This window comes from Anticarsia gemmatalis, chromosome 19 (assembly GCF_050436995.1).
Source record: "Anticarsia gemmatalis isolate Benzon Research Colony breed Stoneville strain chromosome 19, ilAntGemm2 primary, whole genome shotgun sequence".
In the NCBI taxonomy this organism is placed as follows: Eukaryota; Metazoa; Arthropoda; class Insecta; order Lepidoptera; family Erebidae; genus Anticarsia; species Anticarsia gemmatalis.
The window spans coordinates 2,213,524-2,231,256 of NC_134763.1; the positions used below are offsets into that span (position 1 = coordinate 2,213,524).

Below are 17,733 nucleotides of genomic sequence, written 5' to 3' on the forward strand. Positions count from 1 at the left end.
GAATTTTTTTTTTATTCAGAAGCATCGATTCGAAGGGGAAAGTTCCAAACAGTTCGGGCGTTGAAAAATGGTGATCGTAAACCTTTGATATTAGAATTTTACAAATATTTTTTCAACGATTTTCTCTGAAGGGTAGATACAAAGGTTCAGCTGATAGGCAATTTGTTACGGAGCAGCCTGTCATGTGGTTTTGAATGCAAATGTTTTGAGTTCGATTCCCGTGAGTGCTTTGAAAAGTTAAGTACTGTCAAGGGTAGGATGAGATTTGATGTTTTAGAGATTTAACTGTCAATTTGTTTACAATATTTACTTTTGGGGGTCTTTGTTATAACAGTAGGATTATGTGGGATTTAAGTCTTGGGGTAGATAATTGTTTCATACTTTATCATCAAAATTTATAATCAAAGATAGAAATAGATATTTTATAATGTGTCCACGGTGAAATAATTTCTACATTTAAGAATCTGATTCAATGGTCTCATCATATTTATCAAACAGGTTTTTAATAAAGCGATTCAACAATTCTTTGATAAAAGCCTTAAACTCTCATATTAAGGCCGATAAACCAAACTTACCAGTCTTGCAAATTAGGAATAAATAAAGAGCAACAAAGTTTGATATACTTATACTCTATTTATTTACTTTTTAGTCTTCTTAACACTCTCACCAACAGGCAGTGGGTTCCAATAATACTTGTTATAAATCCTGTCCCAGAACAAATACCGTTTTGCAAACAAGTCCTTCTTCATTCTGAGCTTGTGACCTATCTCTAAGTAGTTTTGTTCCTCTGTCGTGTAGTTCAGCCATTTGACGTCTAATATCAAGCTTTCGTAGGCTGTTGGGTTTCTGTAATAAGAAAATAAATAATAATAATAGTTTTTTTCATATGAGACCATAGTAAAACGATTGGATATGCCATAGCATACGGCTGGTCAATAGTTTGAAAGGTATCTAATTAACTTAGAAAAATCATTAATGTGTATGGACTTTTCGAAGATAATAATAATAATACAAATTAGAAAAGACCAATGGCGCTTTTTGTCCGATCCGAAAATCGAACCTGAAACGTCGTGATCAGCAGTCGGATACTCTACTATCCGCGCTATTATAGGCACTCTTGTTTTAAAAATGAAACAAAAACCACCGTGATGGAATTTTGTGGACTCGAAAATATATGTTTATCGAATGCATATTTCGCAGTTTACAATGTTAGTTCCATGGCCAATGTAATAGACTGCGAGCTTATTATAGCGCTATACGCCGAACTAGTAACTACCTACTACAATTTTGAATATTCCAATTTAAATTGGCAAAAAATCCATTATAACTTTATTCTACCCGGGGACCAAACTAGTTCTCTAGTAGTCGTATGCACTGCCGATTGGCCCATAGGCAATCAATGGGGAAAACATTGTAATTACATAATGACTATTGTCTTGATGATAATAGTGAGCTATTAGGATGATCGCTACTTCTAATTGATTTCATTGTGACATAGAGCTCTGTTGAATACGTTTTTCCTGTTACAATGTTTCAAGTTTGTAGCCCTTGATGCATTTTTTTCGTAATTCACGGCTATAAATGCTTCTTAGTTCTGTTAAATTATTCCCTTTAGTATAAAATAGCCATGATTATATTTCTTTAAACAAGTTTTTTATGTATTATTAGCTTATGCTACCTGCGACTTCGTTCGTGTGCAAAGAGTTTTCGAAATCGAAATTATCTTCTGTATATTAGTATCTGTATATTAATTTGATGTGTGGAGTGAACAACGATAATGGCTTACTGCAACTCACGTTAATTATATCGAATTATAATCAATGAAATCAATGGCAGTGGTCACTAGAACAATAAGTATCAACTATAAAATAAGTTACTTACTCATACTTAGCAAAGTCAGTCCACATTGTCGTCATTCGGTCTCTGGTATCCATATCCTTTCTACTAGTAGTATGATCGAAGAAATCTAACAAATAAGCAGTCTGATCTCTATGAGTAGCTCCTTTCAATCTGTCCATATAATTGTGCTTCATATTCAACTTTCCAACGTAAGTGAATTCGTATACAAACACCGGCCTGTTGGACTTCAAAGAATGCAATTTCGCCGATTTCATTATAGCATACTTGAACATTGAATCCGAGAAATAATCCACATATTCTTTCAAAGTATTGTGACTCACTTCTTCTCCTTTGAAATAAGTTTTCTTTATTTCACTTATAAATTCATCTCTTGATTGCACACTATCGAATTTCAAATCAGCTGGTAGAAAATCAGCAAAATTGTCGTTCATCATATCACTCCACTCGTTAAAAAGAAGTGTCCTACTTATACCTTCCATGTTAGAGAATCCCGTCAATATAGGAATTTTCTTATAATCCCCTCTCTGAAGAATCGTCAAAGGCGACTCTGTCAGAAACGGCTCAGTATTTTCAATAACTTTCTCTATACACGGTGCTAAGCCGAACGTCGAGTTCGGCAAGAAGAAATTCTTGCTTTTAATAGCCAAACCTTTGATATCTGCGTTCAGTAAAAACTCAGTCAAATCTTTAATATCTCCCGTATTGTTAAAGCCAAGAGATATTGCTAAATTCTTGGCTGTTTTAATCGGATGTCTGTTTATTGCGAAGGGAGATAAGGCAGACCCACTTTCTAGTATAAGTTTGTCGATCAAACCATCCGTTGTTTTTGATAGAGTGAGTAGTTCAGCCATAGTGGCCCCGACACTGAATCCTGCCACAGTTATCTTTTTAGGATTTCCACCGAACTTTTTGATGTACTTTTTAATGAATTTGAGAGCAGCTACTTGGTCTTTGAGTGCGGCGTTGCCGGGAATTTCTTCTGTTCCGAGACAAGCAAAGCCTAGTGCTCCAAGCCGGTAGTTGAAACTGATGGTGATGATGTCATGCCTGGGAAGGTGATGGAACAGTGCCATGTTGCCATTGCCTCCAGAATAGGCCCCACTGTGGATATACACCAACACTGGTAATAAATTCTTCTCACTGGCGACTGTTGGGACCAAGATGTTCATTCTCAAGCAATCTTCCACTCCGTCCAAGATCTTTTCTTCCTCTTCTTCCTCTGTGAGGTAGATTTGAGGACAGTTGATGTTTTTGACCTTTGCATTTATGCTGCCAAATGGTTCTAGCGGTAGAGGTGCCTGTAAGTAATAAAATCATGTTTTTTCACATACTCCTAAGTTAATTATAAATAAGAGTATCTCTGAATTTTTGTATAAAACGACATCAAAGCATTTTTAATACTGTCAAAGGTAAACTACATTATTTAAATAACGCAAGAAAAACTTGTAAAATCTTACTTATATTAATGAATATAAGAAATTATTTTAAGTTAAATACTTTTTTGGGTGTTAAACATTTTAAAATATATATTACGAATGTCCTTATAAAAAAATACACTAAAAATATTTCACTTACCTTATACCTGTCTCTTCCCGTAGGAACAGTAGCGTACGGCACTCCATAAAACTCAAAGAAGTCTCCATTCCAGTACTTTTCACCCCTTATCACTCCGACATCTAATTCTACTATTTTTTCCTCAGTTTCCCTTGCAAAAACATTAACTAATAATATTAAAAATAATAAATATCGTAACATTCTGTGAACGTACTATCGGTATGCGCTAGTGATAATAAGTGACATGTTTTAATTATCGCTTTGATTTCGATAATTATTTATTTGTTGGTGCTAATCGTATTAAGTCGATATAAGTCGGTTCACCGTGGAGTTTTACTATTGGGTGACATCACACTTGCAGTTTATTGATTAGTTTGTTATCTTTCAAAGAATTTGGTACCATTTGGCTATATGAATACAAACTACAGTTACAGTAAACATTTGATATTGTAGAAGTGCCTTTTCATGTGCATTTCCTTGCGACTAATATTTGACTGCCTCCGTGGCGCAGTTGTTAAGGTGGTCGCCACGCCACTACCATTGCGTCGGGGGGTTGTTGGTTCGATTCCCACATGAGACAACTATTTGTGCGGTATCATTGTCACAAATAATCGCCCCGAGTCTGAAACTATCTTAAAATTAGTTTAGCTGTTTAACAATAGCGGAACAGACAAACATACTTCCATATCGTATTGCATAGATAAGAATATGTAAAGCGGTAATCGAACTCAGGATGATACAGACGGCGAGGTGATAACCCAAATCTTTGCGCAACCAGCACCGATCGCTGTAACTGATAACCAAATATGTAAACAAACCTTATATTTATATGAGCATAGATAACTTTACGTAACTAGGTTTGTTTTAGCAAGATTATTCCTGTCTATTCCTAATAAAAATGTACACGATTTAATTCTTAAATAAAGTATTAAAAGAGATGCATCTCTGTCTAAAGGCGTATCACTGTCACGGCTAAAGCGCTGAACCGATTTTCATAAAATTAATCACGAAAATAAGACCCAAGTTCAAGGTTTACAATTATTTTTTTTCCAAATCTCAAGCAGGCGAAGTCGTATCGATAAACTAGTTCTACTAGAGGCGCCCGTAGCCAGTTGCGCTCACCGGTCGGTAAACGATCCGTAGGTTAAGCAAACCTTGGCGCGGTCATTCCATAGATGCGTGACCGCATAGTGGTAATTGAGCTGGGCGTATCCGTGCTTCGGAGGGCACGTAAACAGTAGTTCCCGTTGTGATCAATTAAGATAACAGTCGTTAAGCCAGGTCTAAGGCCTTCGGGCGGCTTGAACAACTTTGACACTAGGTTGACCACTAACCATACGATAAGGAGACTAGTTTTACACTCAACCACAGTAAGTCTAACGTTATAACTTATCAAATCTAATAATATTTTCATGAACTCACAAAAGCAAGTGAATAAGTCTAAAAATAGAGTCATGATATTGCTGTATAAAGCCACCCCTAAATACATAAATAGAAATATATTAAGCAAGGAAATCGCGAAGCCATGCGGCTGCAAAATATATTATCATAAGATATCCTATACGGGCACATTTCTTGCGTCCAGTATTGTGTGAGCCTTTTATATGCTACGATATAAACACGTAACATACATACGTATATAAAATAATTAATATTTATGATAATTCGAAAATAAGGTGTTTGATTTTGATTTTAAAATAACTTATGAGGTTTCCAATTGCTGTTTTAATTAATATCGTATAACATTTTTTTTAATGACATGGTAATCGGATAAGATACTAAGTAATTGTAAAAGTACTGAATTTGGTTTATTTTTTATTTTGAGTTCGAATACGTGAGACAAATTCTAGGTTAGATATTGCTGTACCTGTAAGAAAATCATCAGCAAACATTCACTATTTAAATTTTATTATTTTAATTCATTTGGCACAGTGTGCAATACTAACAAGAAGTAGAACTGAACAAAGCGTTCAGAGAAACTCAATACACATAAAATCGTATCACAATCGTGTCGTAATCGTGTCGTGTGCTCTAAAAACCTCCGCACCACCTTTTTATGCTGAATATATTCGGTTTAGTAGGTTTCCATGTAGACCCGTGCATAAAATATGTTATCCGCTCTCGCACCTCGCCGTCTGCGATATTATTTGTGTTGCGGACGTTTAGCGATGTCTGCCCTTCTGCTTTACTGCTGTTTCACTTACGAATGTCTGAAAAGGTTTGAAGATATTATTATATACTTCTACTTCAATATTTTTAGTATACCTAACTTTAATTTGAGTACGGATCTAAGTGGTGTGCTCTGGGCCCTGCTTACCCCTATGAGGAAAAGGCATTATTTTATGTATGTATGTATGTTAAGTAGCGTTAAACCAAGAATAGTCGAGTGGTATAAGTTGGTATCTCCTATGCAAGTGGTCAATGATTCGAACCCGAGGCAACACATCAACGAATTTTCAAAGATATGTGTGAATTTAAAATAATTATCACTCGTTCTAATGGCGAAGCAAAACATCTTGATGCAACCTTGCATGCCTGAGAGTTCTTTAGAACAGTTCCTGAATGTGTACAAAGAGCCCAAACCGCACTTGGCCAGCGTGGTGGACTCAAGGCCTAACCCCTCCCTCATTCTAGGAGGAAACCATTGTCCATCAGTAGGATATTAAAGGGTTAAAATTTTATTTAAGTATCACATTCGAAAAAAACGAAGGCAGATAAAGAATTAGTTGTGTGAATTTTCGTACAACTATTTGTCACTGGCACGTTCTTGTAAAGTCTTCATTAAAAATTGCACAGGTAAACTAATTCCTTTTATATAAAACTAGAAGCAACGTGAGTTTTATCAAGCGCGACCGTTTGTGGTCTACTGTGAGAGGGTTTGTGTGTTCTCCTCAGTTTACACCAGACGGCGCTGCGGTCGCTGTACGGCGACCACGGTGGCGGTTTGTTACGGACTCCTTTGAAGTAAAGATGGAAATAAAATATAGGAAGGTTTCCTTACTTTGCATCTTGAAACATGTTTTAAAAAACCGCTTTTCTACAGGCGGTGGTGCTATTCCTATTAATATGTGAGAGGGAAGGAAACAACGCCACTGTTTTGTAACTTGGTTACCTTTAATTCGCTATGCTACTACCGATTTTCAGGTTTTGATATCCGTTTCAAGTTTACAATTTTGATTTTCTTCATTATTATCTTACTATCTAAAAACGTCTACTGCTGTAGCGGAATTCCCTAAAAATGTACTGCAAAAATAATTTCTATGACGTCCGCTAGAGACGTTGATCTAATTTAGATAGCTAGCCGGTTGTATATACTCGATACGAGGCTTGAACAACTTTGGCGTTAAGTGGACCACTAATCGGACGTTAAATAGATCAGTCAACATTACCGGAAAATCATTTGAGATTATTTTATTTCTAAAACAAGTGTTGTAAAATTCTCCTACATTAACCCATCTCTGCAAAATGTCTCAATTTCTATCCAAATAGTGAGCCACTCTATTCTAAATTGGTTTATGTAGAGAGAAACAGGCATGTGACTCGTCTAACTTTCTCCTTCCTCATCTAGTTTGTTTTTACAGCAGTTCAAAGGTATTATATGAACTAGATTGTGGTTTATATTACGCAATACATCTATACTAGAGTTGGTTTGTTTGTTTGTTTTTTGTTTGTTTGAACGCGCTAATCTCAGGAACTACTGGTCCGATTTGAAAAATTATTTTAGTGTTAGATAGCCCAGTTATCAAAGAAGGCTATAGGCTACATAACATCACGCTACAGTCATTAGGAGCGGAGTAGCAACGAAAAATGTTACAAAAATGGGGAAAATATGACTCATTCTCTTAAGTGTCGCAAGCGAAGTTGCGCGGGTCAGCTAGTGTACTTATACCGAGTAAAGACGGCAAAAAGTTAAATTAATTTAAAGTTTATTAATATTACGATAAAAGGTTACTAGAACAGCCACTATAGACTGGCAGGCATACTTAAGTTAGATGCATGATCGAGACTGAATCTTATCTAGAAAGACAACGCAAAAATACAATATATTTTAGATGTCTTTACGGTCTGCTTTAATAGAACACTGAATTTACGAGACTCTGCTATAATTATATCTTGCTTTTTTTCATAACTTTGTCCTTGACAGAATAAGAAATCTTTATTTTTATTTTAAGTGTATGCGACTTCATAACTTTGATTAAGTAATAAAAAGCTAAAAAGCGTAAATGTAAGAATAATCAGACTAATTTTCACAAAAAAAAAGATACGCAGACAAAGTTACAAAGCCGAAAAAATTAAATAGAAAAAGTGTAAGTAATTCACACCGAAAATATTTGAAAAGAATTGAAATCCTCGCACCGCCATCCCTCGAGGATCAAAGTGAATGATTACTGCAATTAAAATCAAATTGGTGCGCAGTTACAACGTATAATTAAAAAATATAACCCAATGTTAGGTCGAAATTTATCCGAGCGGTGGCTAATTGGTCGAAACTGTAATTTCCCGAAGGACAATTTGGTACAAGTCATAGGAGGTTAGCCGTAGACCGGGTCTATCTCATTAGTCCTATTATAGGATAAGTGGCGTACTTACTTTGTCCCCACAAGTCCGATAGTTTTGACTTATGATGGGACAACTGGATCGCAGGAACTCGTAAATAGCTAATAACAGATATGCTTTTATTACATAAATTAAATGTTCACTGGATTAGTTTAGTTAAGTTTATATGAACACAGGGGCTATTTCCTACTTCTTTCGACTATCGAAAATAGTTTTGTATAAAAACCTGATCAGCGACTCAAGCGGCAGCCATAGGGACTAATTGTTCAGTAAATTTCAAATGTCATATTCTCGATACTCAGCAGTATCGATTGTAAAGCGCGACTTATTACGCCACAGACACATAAATGATGAAGCTTTGTGCAAAGATCGTAGTGATAACTTTCTTAAACTAGTTACTTTTTTGCACATAAAAAAGACTGTGTAATTATGTAGCTAAATTTTACGTAATCTAGGCTCTAAAATATTAAAGCAGAGTATGCAAAGTATTAATCGAAATATCTAAATAAACTCAGTACCTAAACTTAAACAACGACCAGTGTTCATATCAACAATACTAAACCAAAACTCTTGTGTCTTGTACCACAGTATAAAAACAACCTGATGATATAATTCTGTAACCAGTTGAGTTATTCGCTAATGAGTCCCACTAATAGGGTTACTTTCGGTTACCATTAACCGTTTCTTACCCTAATTGATAAAGGATTACCTCATATTTCTCGTTATCGTCGGCTAATATTTTGGAAGGAAGGATTTTCTTATTAATAAGGGTTGGCTAATTAGGCTTTATTACACGAACATATTGACTAATTTTCTAAGGACCCAGACCCTAGAGACCTACATTACAAAGACGCTTGAGGAGCTTTCTGAATATTATCTTCTAACCGACTTCAAAGAAGAAGGAGGTTATCGATATGTCATTTTTTTATTAAAAATCGAGATAGGTATCTTATTTAAAAATGTATAACCGTCTATCTACACAGATTGTTTTGACCATGTTGAGTATTAGAGTTTTTTGCTTTAGATTTATTTTGTACTAAAAAATACCTACTATTGACTGGGCGGCTGGTAGTTGGAAGTGGTTTAGGTAGCCTGGTAGCTCATTTTATTGTTTTCTAGTCATATTATTATCAAAATTGCGTCGTTCAAATTATAAACTAATCTATATACAATATACATACCAACTTTTTACCTTATTCATTTTTCACATGGACAAAGTCGCGAGCAGAAGCTAATCACTAATAAAGGTTTTAATTACCAGTTATTCCGACTAGTTATAATAGGCTTATGACATGATCTCCGTGCGGATTACGTCGCTAACTTGTTATTGCTACACAGATGGATGCTGGCTGACATCCGTGTAAGGCGTCTGTCGCATTGAGAGCGATGAGCGGATAATTATACAATTGCGGAAATGCAACTATATAATTACAACATGATATTGCTTATAATTAAAGATTGACTTTTATTTTGATTTGTTATAAAACATATGTAATCTATACTTAATATTATAAAGCTGAAGATTTTGTTTGATTGTTTGTTTGTCTGTTTGTTTGAACGCGCTAATCTCAGGAACTACTGGTCCGATTTGAAAAATTATTTCAGTGTTAGATAGAGCATTTATCGAGAAAGGCTATAGGCTATATATCATCACGCTACGGCCAATGGGAGCAGCAAGAAACGGGGAGAAATTTCACCCATTCTCTCTAATGCAAGCAAAGTTGCGCGGGTCAGCTAGTTGCTTATAATTAAAGATTGATATTTTGATTCATTAAAAAACATATAATTATGTTTATATGCTTTCATCTGTGAGCCTGGTAAGCAAAAATGTGGCGTTTGATGATTTATGTGCTGAAATCTGTATTCATTCCTATTGTGATAAAGTTCTTTATAGTTTCATTTCATACATAATCATCGTAAATATTATATTACTAACTTTTACCCGCGACTTTGTCCGCCACCTGAATTTTCCTATAAGAATGCGTCATTTTCCCGGGATAAAAAGTAGCCTATGTCCTTTTTCGGGTATCAAAATATCTCTATACCAAATTTCATGCAAATTGGTTCAGTAGTTTAGGCGTGATTGAGTAATAGACAGACAGAGTTACTTTTGCATTTATAATATTAGCATGGATTGTAAATCAAAGTTCATCCGCTGTTAGAAACAAACCGCTTTCGTAAAATCTATCCTTTTTGGGTTACCGAAATAGAAGAATAAAAGCACGTTACGTTTTCGTGGTCTACTTATTATTTATATCCTAGAGACCAAAAAATACTACCTGCTACAATCTATAACTAAACAATTTCATAAGATATAAAATCGCTCGTTCGCTTACAATGCGACAAAAAGCTAATCCTTTGTCTTCTACTACAGCATTCACGGAATCGTACGATTATATGAATGCGACAGGTAACGTAAATAAATACTTAACTAGTAATAGAGTAATATTCACTTCCTATGATACAAATTAATATCACAATAAATAATTCTCAGAAAAATGTGTTAATTAAGATTGCTTTTTATTAAATCATTATAAACAGAGTAATCTAATATATAATATTCTCGCGTCACAGTTTTCGTCGCCATACTCCTCCGAAACGGCTTAACCGATTTTGATGAATTTTTTTGTGCTTATCCGGTATCTATGAGAATCGGCCAACATCTATTTTTCATACCCCTAAATGACACTATTTTTTTAAATTTATATGGAAAATCAACGTTTACTGAGTCGGCTAGTTAAAATGTATAAAATTCTTCAGTTATTGAGTGACCGACTGACTGACTGATAGGCAGCTCACAGTCGATACTACTGAGCGTAGAAACTTGGTAAAAATTTGTTATGAAGATCCCTTAGGCAGTGTAAAGGAGCACTAAGGGAGAGAATTTTTGGAAATTGCATTCCGATGGGGGTGAAATTCTAGGCGGGCAGAAGGCTAGTAATATTAATAAAATATTTCGTTCTTCAAACATTTAGCCGTGTTTGGCTAACAAAAACGATTTCCAATGACACCAACTTTCAGTTATAACAATACTGTTATGGAAAATATTTTGTTTAACATATTTCTAGGTATAATTATGCTTGAATCTATATTATAATGTAGTAAGTATAGATTTAACATAAATAACACAGATGGTCAACCACATTGTTGACCTAGTACTAGTTATTACTCACGTAGTCTTAAGTCTATGTGTGCTAGCTCATCGAGATACCTATCAGAAAATTACTTGCATTTAATTATCGGATTACGTCTTTGGATGTTAAAATATGACTGTCTACACATTATGTCTAGTTTTATTTATACCTGCACTAAGAATTGTTTTTTTTTACTTTTACAAACATACTTACAGCAATGGACATAAAGTACAACGAGTCCCAAAAGAATTATCACAAAAATATTTGTTCTATAATATGAGATTCGAACCAACAACATACTGCACCAACGGAAACCATTTTTAAATATAAAATTATAACATAGTAAACCAATATAAATAAACAGTTAAAAAACTAAAATACATTATAAATTAACAACAACATATACAAACAAAAACGTTTATTTTCAAAACCTTAAACATAAATTAGTGTACAATCAACCCAATTTCAAAACAACACAAGTCTTTCACAGCAAATATTCTTCAGCAATTACTTTCTAGACGGGCACTCTGACAAGGGCATACATCTTCCCGAGTCATAATCTCGGACATTCGGTTCATCGCAGAAACAAGGGGGTTTGGGACATACCCTTCCCATTTTACCCTTTAAGGGATGGTTAGTGGGGTTGGTGCACCATGGTTCATAGTACTGAGGGCAGTCTGGCCTCGGATGCTCTCCGGGAGGACATACACCTATGGAAGAAAATACAAGTTAGTAGTGCTTTAACTGTATAGTTTATATTTGATCCCCTTGAATTAAACATATTACACCGTAATTATGTGTTTCTGGCCGATATTCGGCTACGGCGGACACTTATTTTGCGCTAACAGTGCAGGTCTTTGTTTATAGTGTTCAAGTGTGTGCACAATAATACACAGATACACTCTCTTTTCTTTTACTCTCACATCCTGGTCGAATAATATATTATATTTTTATAAGTAAAAATTAAGTGGTATTCTTCAACTATACCTGAGGCCTTTCCAAATATTTGTTTCTTAAACTTATGTTTTACTATTTTAAATTAAAAATGTTTTAGCTTTGAAGTTCTCAATCCGCATTTGGCCAGTGCAGTGGACTCAAGGCCTAACCCCTCCCTTATTCCGGGATTACACCATATCCAGCAGTGGGGCATTAATAGGTTTATATCTATTTTATTTATGAACCTTGAAATGGGGTTTTGAATCCATCTTCAGAAGATGTATGTTTCCCTATTTCTGGTATGAGACCTTTATCTAACAGTGAGACATTAATAGGCTAGATTTATTTATATTTTATTTACGATCTTTGCAATACGGTTTCGAAACTATCTATGTAAATACTATGCCATCAAAAACATTCTGTAAAAAACCTCAAGTCTCGCCGTAAAAAGTTGTGAGATCTATATAATACCAAGTCGATTAATCTATTTAGTCTCTACTTAAAGGACCTTCTGTCTTAAGTTATTACGTATGTTATTATCATGCCAATTTAAAAAAAAATACCTCTAAAACAAATAGACCGACCTGGCCATCGCATGATTTGATTATTAGTATGTATCACACTACACAGCACGACGAGAAGTTAATGCTCCTGAAATGTTAATGGCGAATTTGTATTTTCTTGCGATGACCAAGTCGATCTATTTGTTTTAAAGGTATTTTTTTTTAAATTGGCATGATAATAACATACGTACCTAATAACTTAAGACAGAAGGTCCTTTAAGTAGAGACTAAATAGATTAATCGACTTGGTATTATATAGATCTCACAACTTTTTACGGCGAGACTTGAGGTTTTTTACAGAATGTTTTTGATGGCATCTCACTTCTTTTTGTAGAGCGAACATAAGTCGAATTTGTATGGAAAGACGGTTTTTTTTTCATAATTCAACATATTTTCCTATGGGAATGTTGTTCAGTTTCATGGGCTAAACACCCTTACCCACCCTATACCCCCTCCCGTTATGCCTCATATAGTAGGTACCTATTTACACCTATTTATTTTTATTTTATTTTCTACAGTAATAATAATTCATTAACTGCAAATGTAACCTTGTAATCTTATACATTTATATGGGATTACAAAGTTATTGTTGCAGTTGGTGTATTTAGAAAACTGGACCGAAATTAGAAAATATTAAATTTTTCCCATGATTAAGACACTAAACCCTATTTGCATTCTAAATTTTAAGCTTCTAAGTCTGCTAGAAGTACCTTAGACTTTTGATGATCGGTGAGTCAGTGAGTCAGTGAATCAGTGAGTGACAAAATTCAAAATTTTAACAAGTTGTCATTCTTAAACTACTGGTTCGAATTGACTGAAATTTTAAATATACCGTGTTTATACAATGACTGATTAGTTGCTGAAAATCCAGGCTTCTTGTTTTATCCACAACGAAATTATGGGGGGGTCAAAAATAGCCCGAATTGCTTCGAGAAAAGGATGTTACGGCCGTGCCGCTTTTTTTTTGCTCGACTTGCGGGGGCACTTCCGTGCCCCCAGATTTCAAGAACAACAAATAATAAAAACAAATATTAAAAAAATACTCACCACTATTTCCTTCATGACCAGCTTCCACTAAGACTAGCAGAGCCACTGATAGAACAAAGATCACGATTTTCATCTTAAAGCACGTCAGACTCACTTGCAAGCTGAGACGATCGTAAACTATCCGTCGTATCATTTTATATTATGTGCAGGGGTCAGATAGGGTAATTGGTAATGGTATAATTGATTGATGTTTATAAGATAATTGTTTAATTATAATAATACCAGATGATAAAGTGTTCATGTGTGAATTTATCGTCACTTGGATGATTGATTCTGTTCGGTAATAAGTAATGACTAAATATCATACTTTAGTATGGCAGTTTCAAATAGCATGTGAGGACTTTTAAAATCATTTATGTGAAACGTTTGTGAAGAATTTTTAGGGTCCCTAGTATATTTTAAACATTTTTTTAACTGAAAGAAGCACGAACACAAATATTATTAAAAAATAAGTGTATTTAAAGACATTGTTACGTAATATTAGGAGAGCCCAATGGATTGAATGAAATTTCTAAACATGCCTTATCTTTCAGGTAAATTTTCAATTATGACATATCTGGTAAAGTATTTTAATAGGAACATGTCAGACAGCACGAAAACTTGGCCTAAGAATAAAATTTTTCTACAACCATTTTTCACAATCATTTCAAAATCTATATTTCCTATTACCCCATTCGACTGTTCTAAGGATCAGTACAAGGAAAATGACGTACAACTTGTGAATCCCCATTACCTTGCAAGTCTTCAAGGTTCTACCTATTATCTGACGTTAATGGTAACTGGGTCAGAATTATGACAATAACTGAATTAACTACTGCTCAACCTTATGTGCTGGAGGAAATTATTATAATTTATTTGTATACAGTTAGATAATCTTTATTTACTGAAAAAATTAAGGACAAGTATGTATGGATGTGAATGAAGCAAGGGAAGTTTAAAGCCAGTAGCGTTCTTTGGTCTGAATTTACGGGAAAAAGGAGTGATTTGTTATCAAAACCGTACGATGGACTTCAAACCGTACGAAACCGTAACTTAAGGTAACGTAAGTAACCGTACGAAGGATTGTAATTAAATTGAATAATACACACATCAACACCGTCTAGGGATATTTTGTATAAAGTTCTTAAACTCAAAAAATACTGGTCAGTTTAAAAATCTTTTGATGAAAGACTATTTTTTAAACCTTTTTGGATGATTCTAAATTTGAATTTATAAAAAATAATTAAAAATAAAATAATTACGCGGCATAATGGTTGCGAAGTCCGCAAGTTTTGTTTAACTACTGTAGTATCGGGATATTTTTTTGTGCCAGATTTAGGTTTTATAACAAGTTATCGATTAATTTCGAGTTAAATCATCATGCAGCGGCGCTATATAACGAGAGAAGCAATGCTAAGGGCAGTGGGCATGCTCTACGCTGTGGCTGCTCAACGGAGTATTGCTGACGAGATTGGAACAAGACAAAACGTGATATCTAGGTTATAGTCATCCTACCGTGCTACTAGTGAAGTGGTTGAAAGGTATCCAGGGGGAAAGCGAATAACCACTTATCGACAAGACCGATTTTTGCAAATTGCCGTGAAAAGAGAACCAAATGTTACGGCCATGCAGTTGGTTCGGAGGCTCCAGTCAGAGTTGTTGCAGTCACCAGTTGCTTGTGAGTGACCAAACTGCGAGGAAAATGCTGTATGAAGATAACTTTCACGCTCGCAGACCGCTTCGTACTCCAGCGCTCTGCTGAGGAAATCGCGGACGAAGACTAGAGTGGGTTCCCTGTACTTTTGCTCTGGGATGATAACCCGTAGTCTGTATTACTGTTTACCGATGAGTCCCGGTTCAGTTTTCATTTCGATTCACGTAGAGTACGTGTTTGGCGAGTCTCTGGTCGTGATAGCCGTCTGCAATATCCTCAGGAAGTCCATTCATAGCACGGCGGGACAATGATGGTTTGGGCGGAAATTATTCTCGGTGGACGAACAGACCGCGTTTGGGTCAGAAACACCATTACGGCTAAAAAATACCGTAATGAGGTGCTAATGCCGATAATCTACCCCCTTAAACTTCAAATGGGCCAAGAATTCACCCTCATTCACGATAACACCCGTCCGCACACAGCAAGAGCGGTGACGAGATGGTTGAGGGAACACAACAAATCGGTCTTAAGCTGGCTCGCTCAATCACCTGACCTAAACCCTATAGAGCACGCGTGGAGTATGCCCCAAAGAAGAGCTTTGAGAAATTTCCCTGCGAACATTGGAACGGAAGAGCCACTTTTTTGCATCTTAGCCGGACCTGGGACAATATACCGCAGTAAGACTTGGATAACTCTATCCAAATTATGAAAAATCGCTGCAGGACTGCTATAAATGTCATAGATAGCTTTATAGACTACTGATTTTTCAGAAAACTGCTAAAAACAATAACTTTTTCTTATTTTTCACATTTTCTGAAGAAAAACATTCATTGTTAGTTTTACCAATATTTGAGTTTTTTCTTTATTTAAGTATAAAATTGTTAACGCAAAATAATTAGAGATTTTTTTTATTCTGAAGTATAGTCAGATAAATGGGCTTTATAGAAATATATACATACATGTTGCATGTTATCTTTAATAAATTTTGAGATAATTGAGTAAATACAAAATATCCCTAGACAGTGTTGATGTGTGTAGTATGGATCCAGTAGGTAGAATAAAATTAAATAGCAAAATTATTTTTAGTGATATATTGCCGTAATATTTTTTTAGTGGTACATAAAAATAATAATGAATTTCGTTATAGAATAGATAGATAATTCTATATTTTGTATAGATACAAAAAAATACATAAATACTTAAGAAAGGCGAACATAATAATATATGACAAATCAATGAAATATACATAATTCAAACTGTAAGAGTTTCGGTTTTCATATTTTCATTCTAAAACTAGTTTCAAAGATAAAATTGTTCTTTTTCACTTCTTGCATTGAGAAAGTGGCACACATTTGCCAGTCTTCGTGTTTCTCACAGTAGGTGTATTGCAAAAGCACTGAGGTACATCGCAGAGCCCAGCGTTAGGTCCTGTGAGGTCATGAACCTTTGGGTTATCACACGAAGGTTCCGCTTTTTGAGGGCAGTAGAGCACTGAGTGCTCGCCTTTTGGGCATTGTTCTGAAAAATAAGTATAACATTGTTACGTTTATATTAACGTAATTCAAATAAGTGTAAATAAAACAACGGATATTTTAGATTAGATGCTGATGAGTGTAAATTTCTTATGAAAGAATGCAAACCGAAGTATATTTTCTGTATAGCAAATTCAGTAAGTATAGCTCATGAGATGCACGATATACTCGTATCTTGGTAAGAACATAGATTTGACTTAATTATTATGACTCAATGAAAAGATTATTGCCGTGAATTACTATTTGTTGCACTAATTTAACTAATTGCTTGGTACATTTTATATAATTGAGATTATACTCACTAGTAGGAAATCCTTGACCCTGCACCATACCAACAGCCACACTCGCGAACAACAAAGCCAGCACACACTTCATTTTAATAACAATATAGTTTAAACAATAGTATAAAACACTGGTATCTTCACGACAGCTGTCTACTGTATACATAAAATATCCTATTAGCGAGTTTATATACTAAGATTTTGTTTAAAGGGGAACAACCGGTGTTAAGGAAATTCCGAAATGCAAATATGTACAACTCTTTCCTTATTTATATTATTGTTTATTTATTAAAAGACCCGGCAGATATTAGTGATTGAGCCAGAAAGCGTGACGCAATTTCACATTTTTAACAATCATTGTAACATTTCAGCCTGTTTTTACAAAACCTTTATGATTTATACACTAGATATCTTTTATAACGCGTTTCGTGAAAACAACATGAAAATATGTTCTGTAGTTCTAAGTCACGCTCTTCCTTTACACTCGGTATATTATACCTCTGCTTTCTTCCTTACCACAAACTACCGCAAAGTTGAGAAATGAATAAAAAATCACTCGCTATTCATATTTGCATAATAATATAGTTATTTTAAAGAGCGTATAATATAGATAAATAATAATTAGATTGTCTTACA

The 17,733-nt window shown here is 34.8% G+C and overlaps 2 protein-coding genes across 2 annotated transcripts; both read right to left on the reverse strand.

Moving 5' to 3' along the window:
- Positions 1 to 619: 619 nt before the first annotated feature.
- On the reverse strand, positions 620 to 3,663 carry LOC142981198 (carboxylic ester hydrolase-like). The gene is made up of 3 exons (XM_076126914.1): positions 3,436 to 3,663; positions 1,882 to 3,158; positions 620 to 846 (listed from the first exon to the last, which is right to left on the reverse strand). The coding sequence occupies exons 1-3, from the start codon at positions 3,613 to 3,615 to the stop codon at positions 639 to 641; spliced, it is 1,665 nt and encodes a 554-aa protein (XP_075983029.1). The 5' UTR covers positions 3,616 to 3,663; the 3' UTR covers positions 620 to 638.
- A 7,845-nt stretch (positions 3,664 to 11,508) lies between these two features.
- Positions 11,509 to 16,604, reverse strand: LOC142981223 (uncharacterized). Its single transcript, XM_076126969.1, has 2 exons — positions 13,652 to 16,604; positions 11,509 to 11,815 (listed from the first exon to the last, which is right to left on the reverse strand). Exons 1-2 carry the CDS (start codon positions 13,782 to 13,784, stop codon positions 11,613 to 11,615), a joined length of 336 nt encoding a protein of 111 aa, XP_075983084.1. The 5' UTR covers positions 13,785 to 16,604; the 3' UTR covers positions 11,509 to 11,612.
- Between the last annotated feature and the right edge of the window lie 1,129 nt (positions 16,605 to 17,733).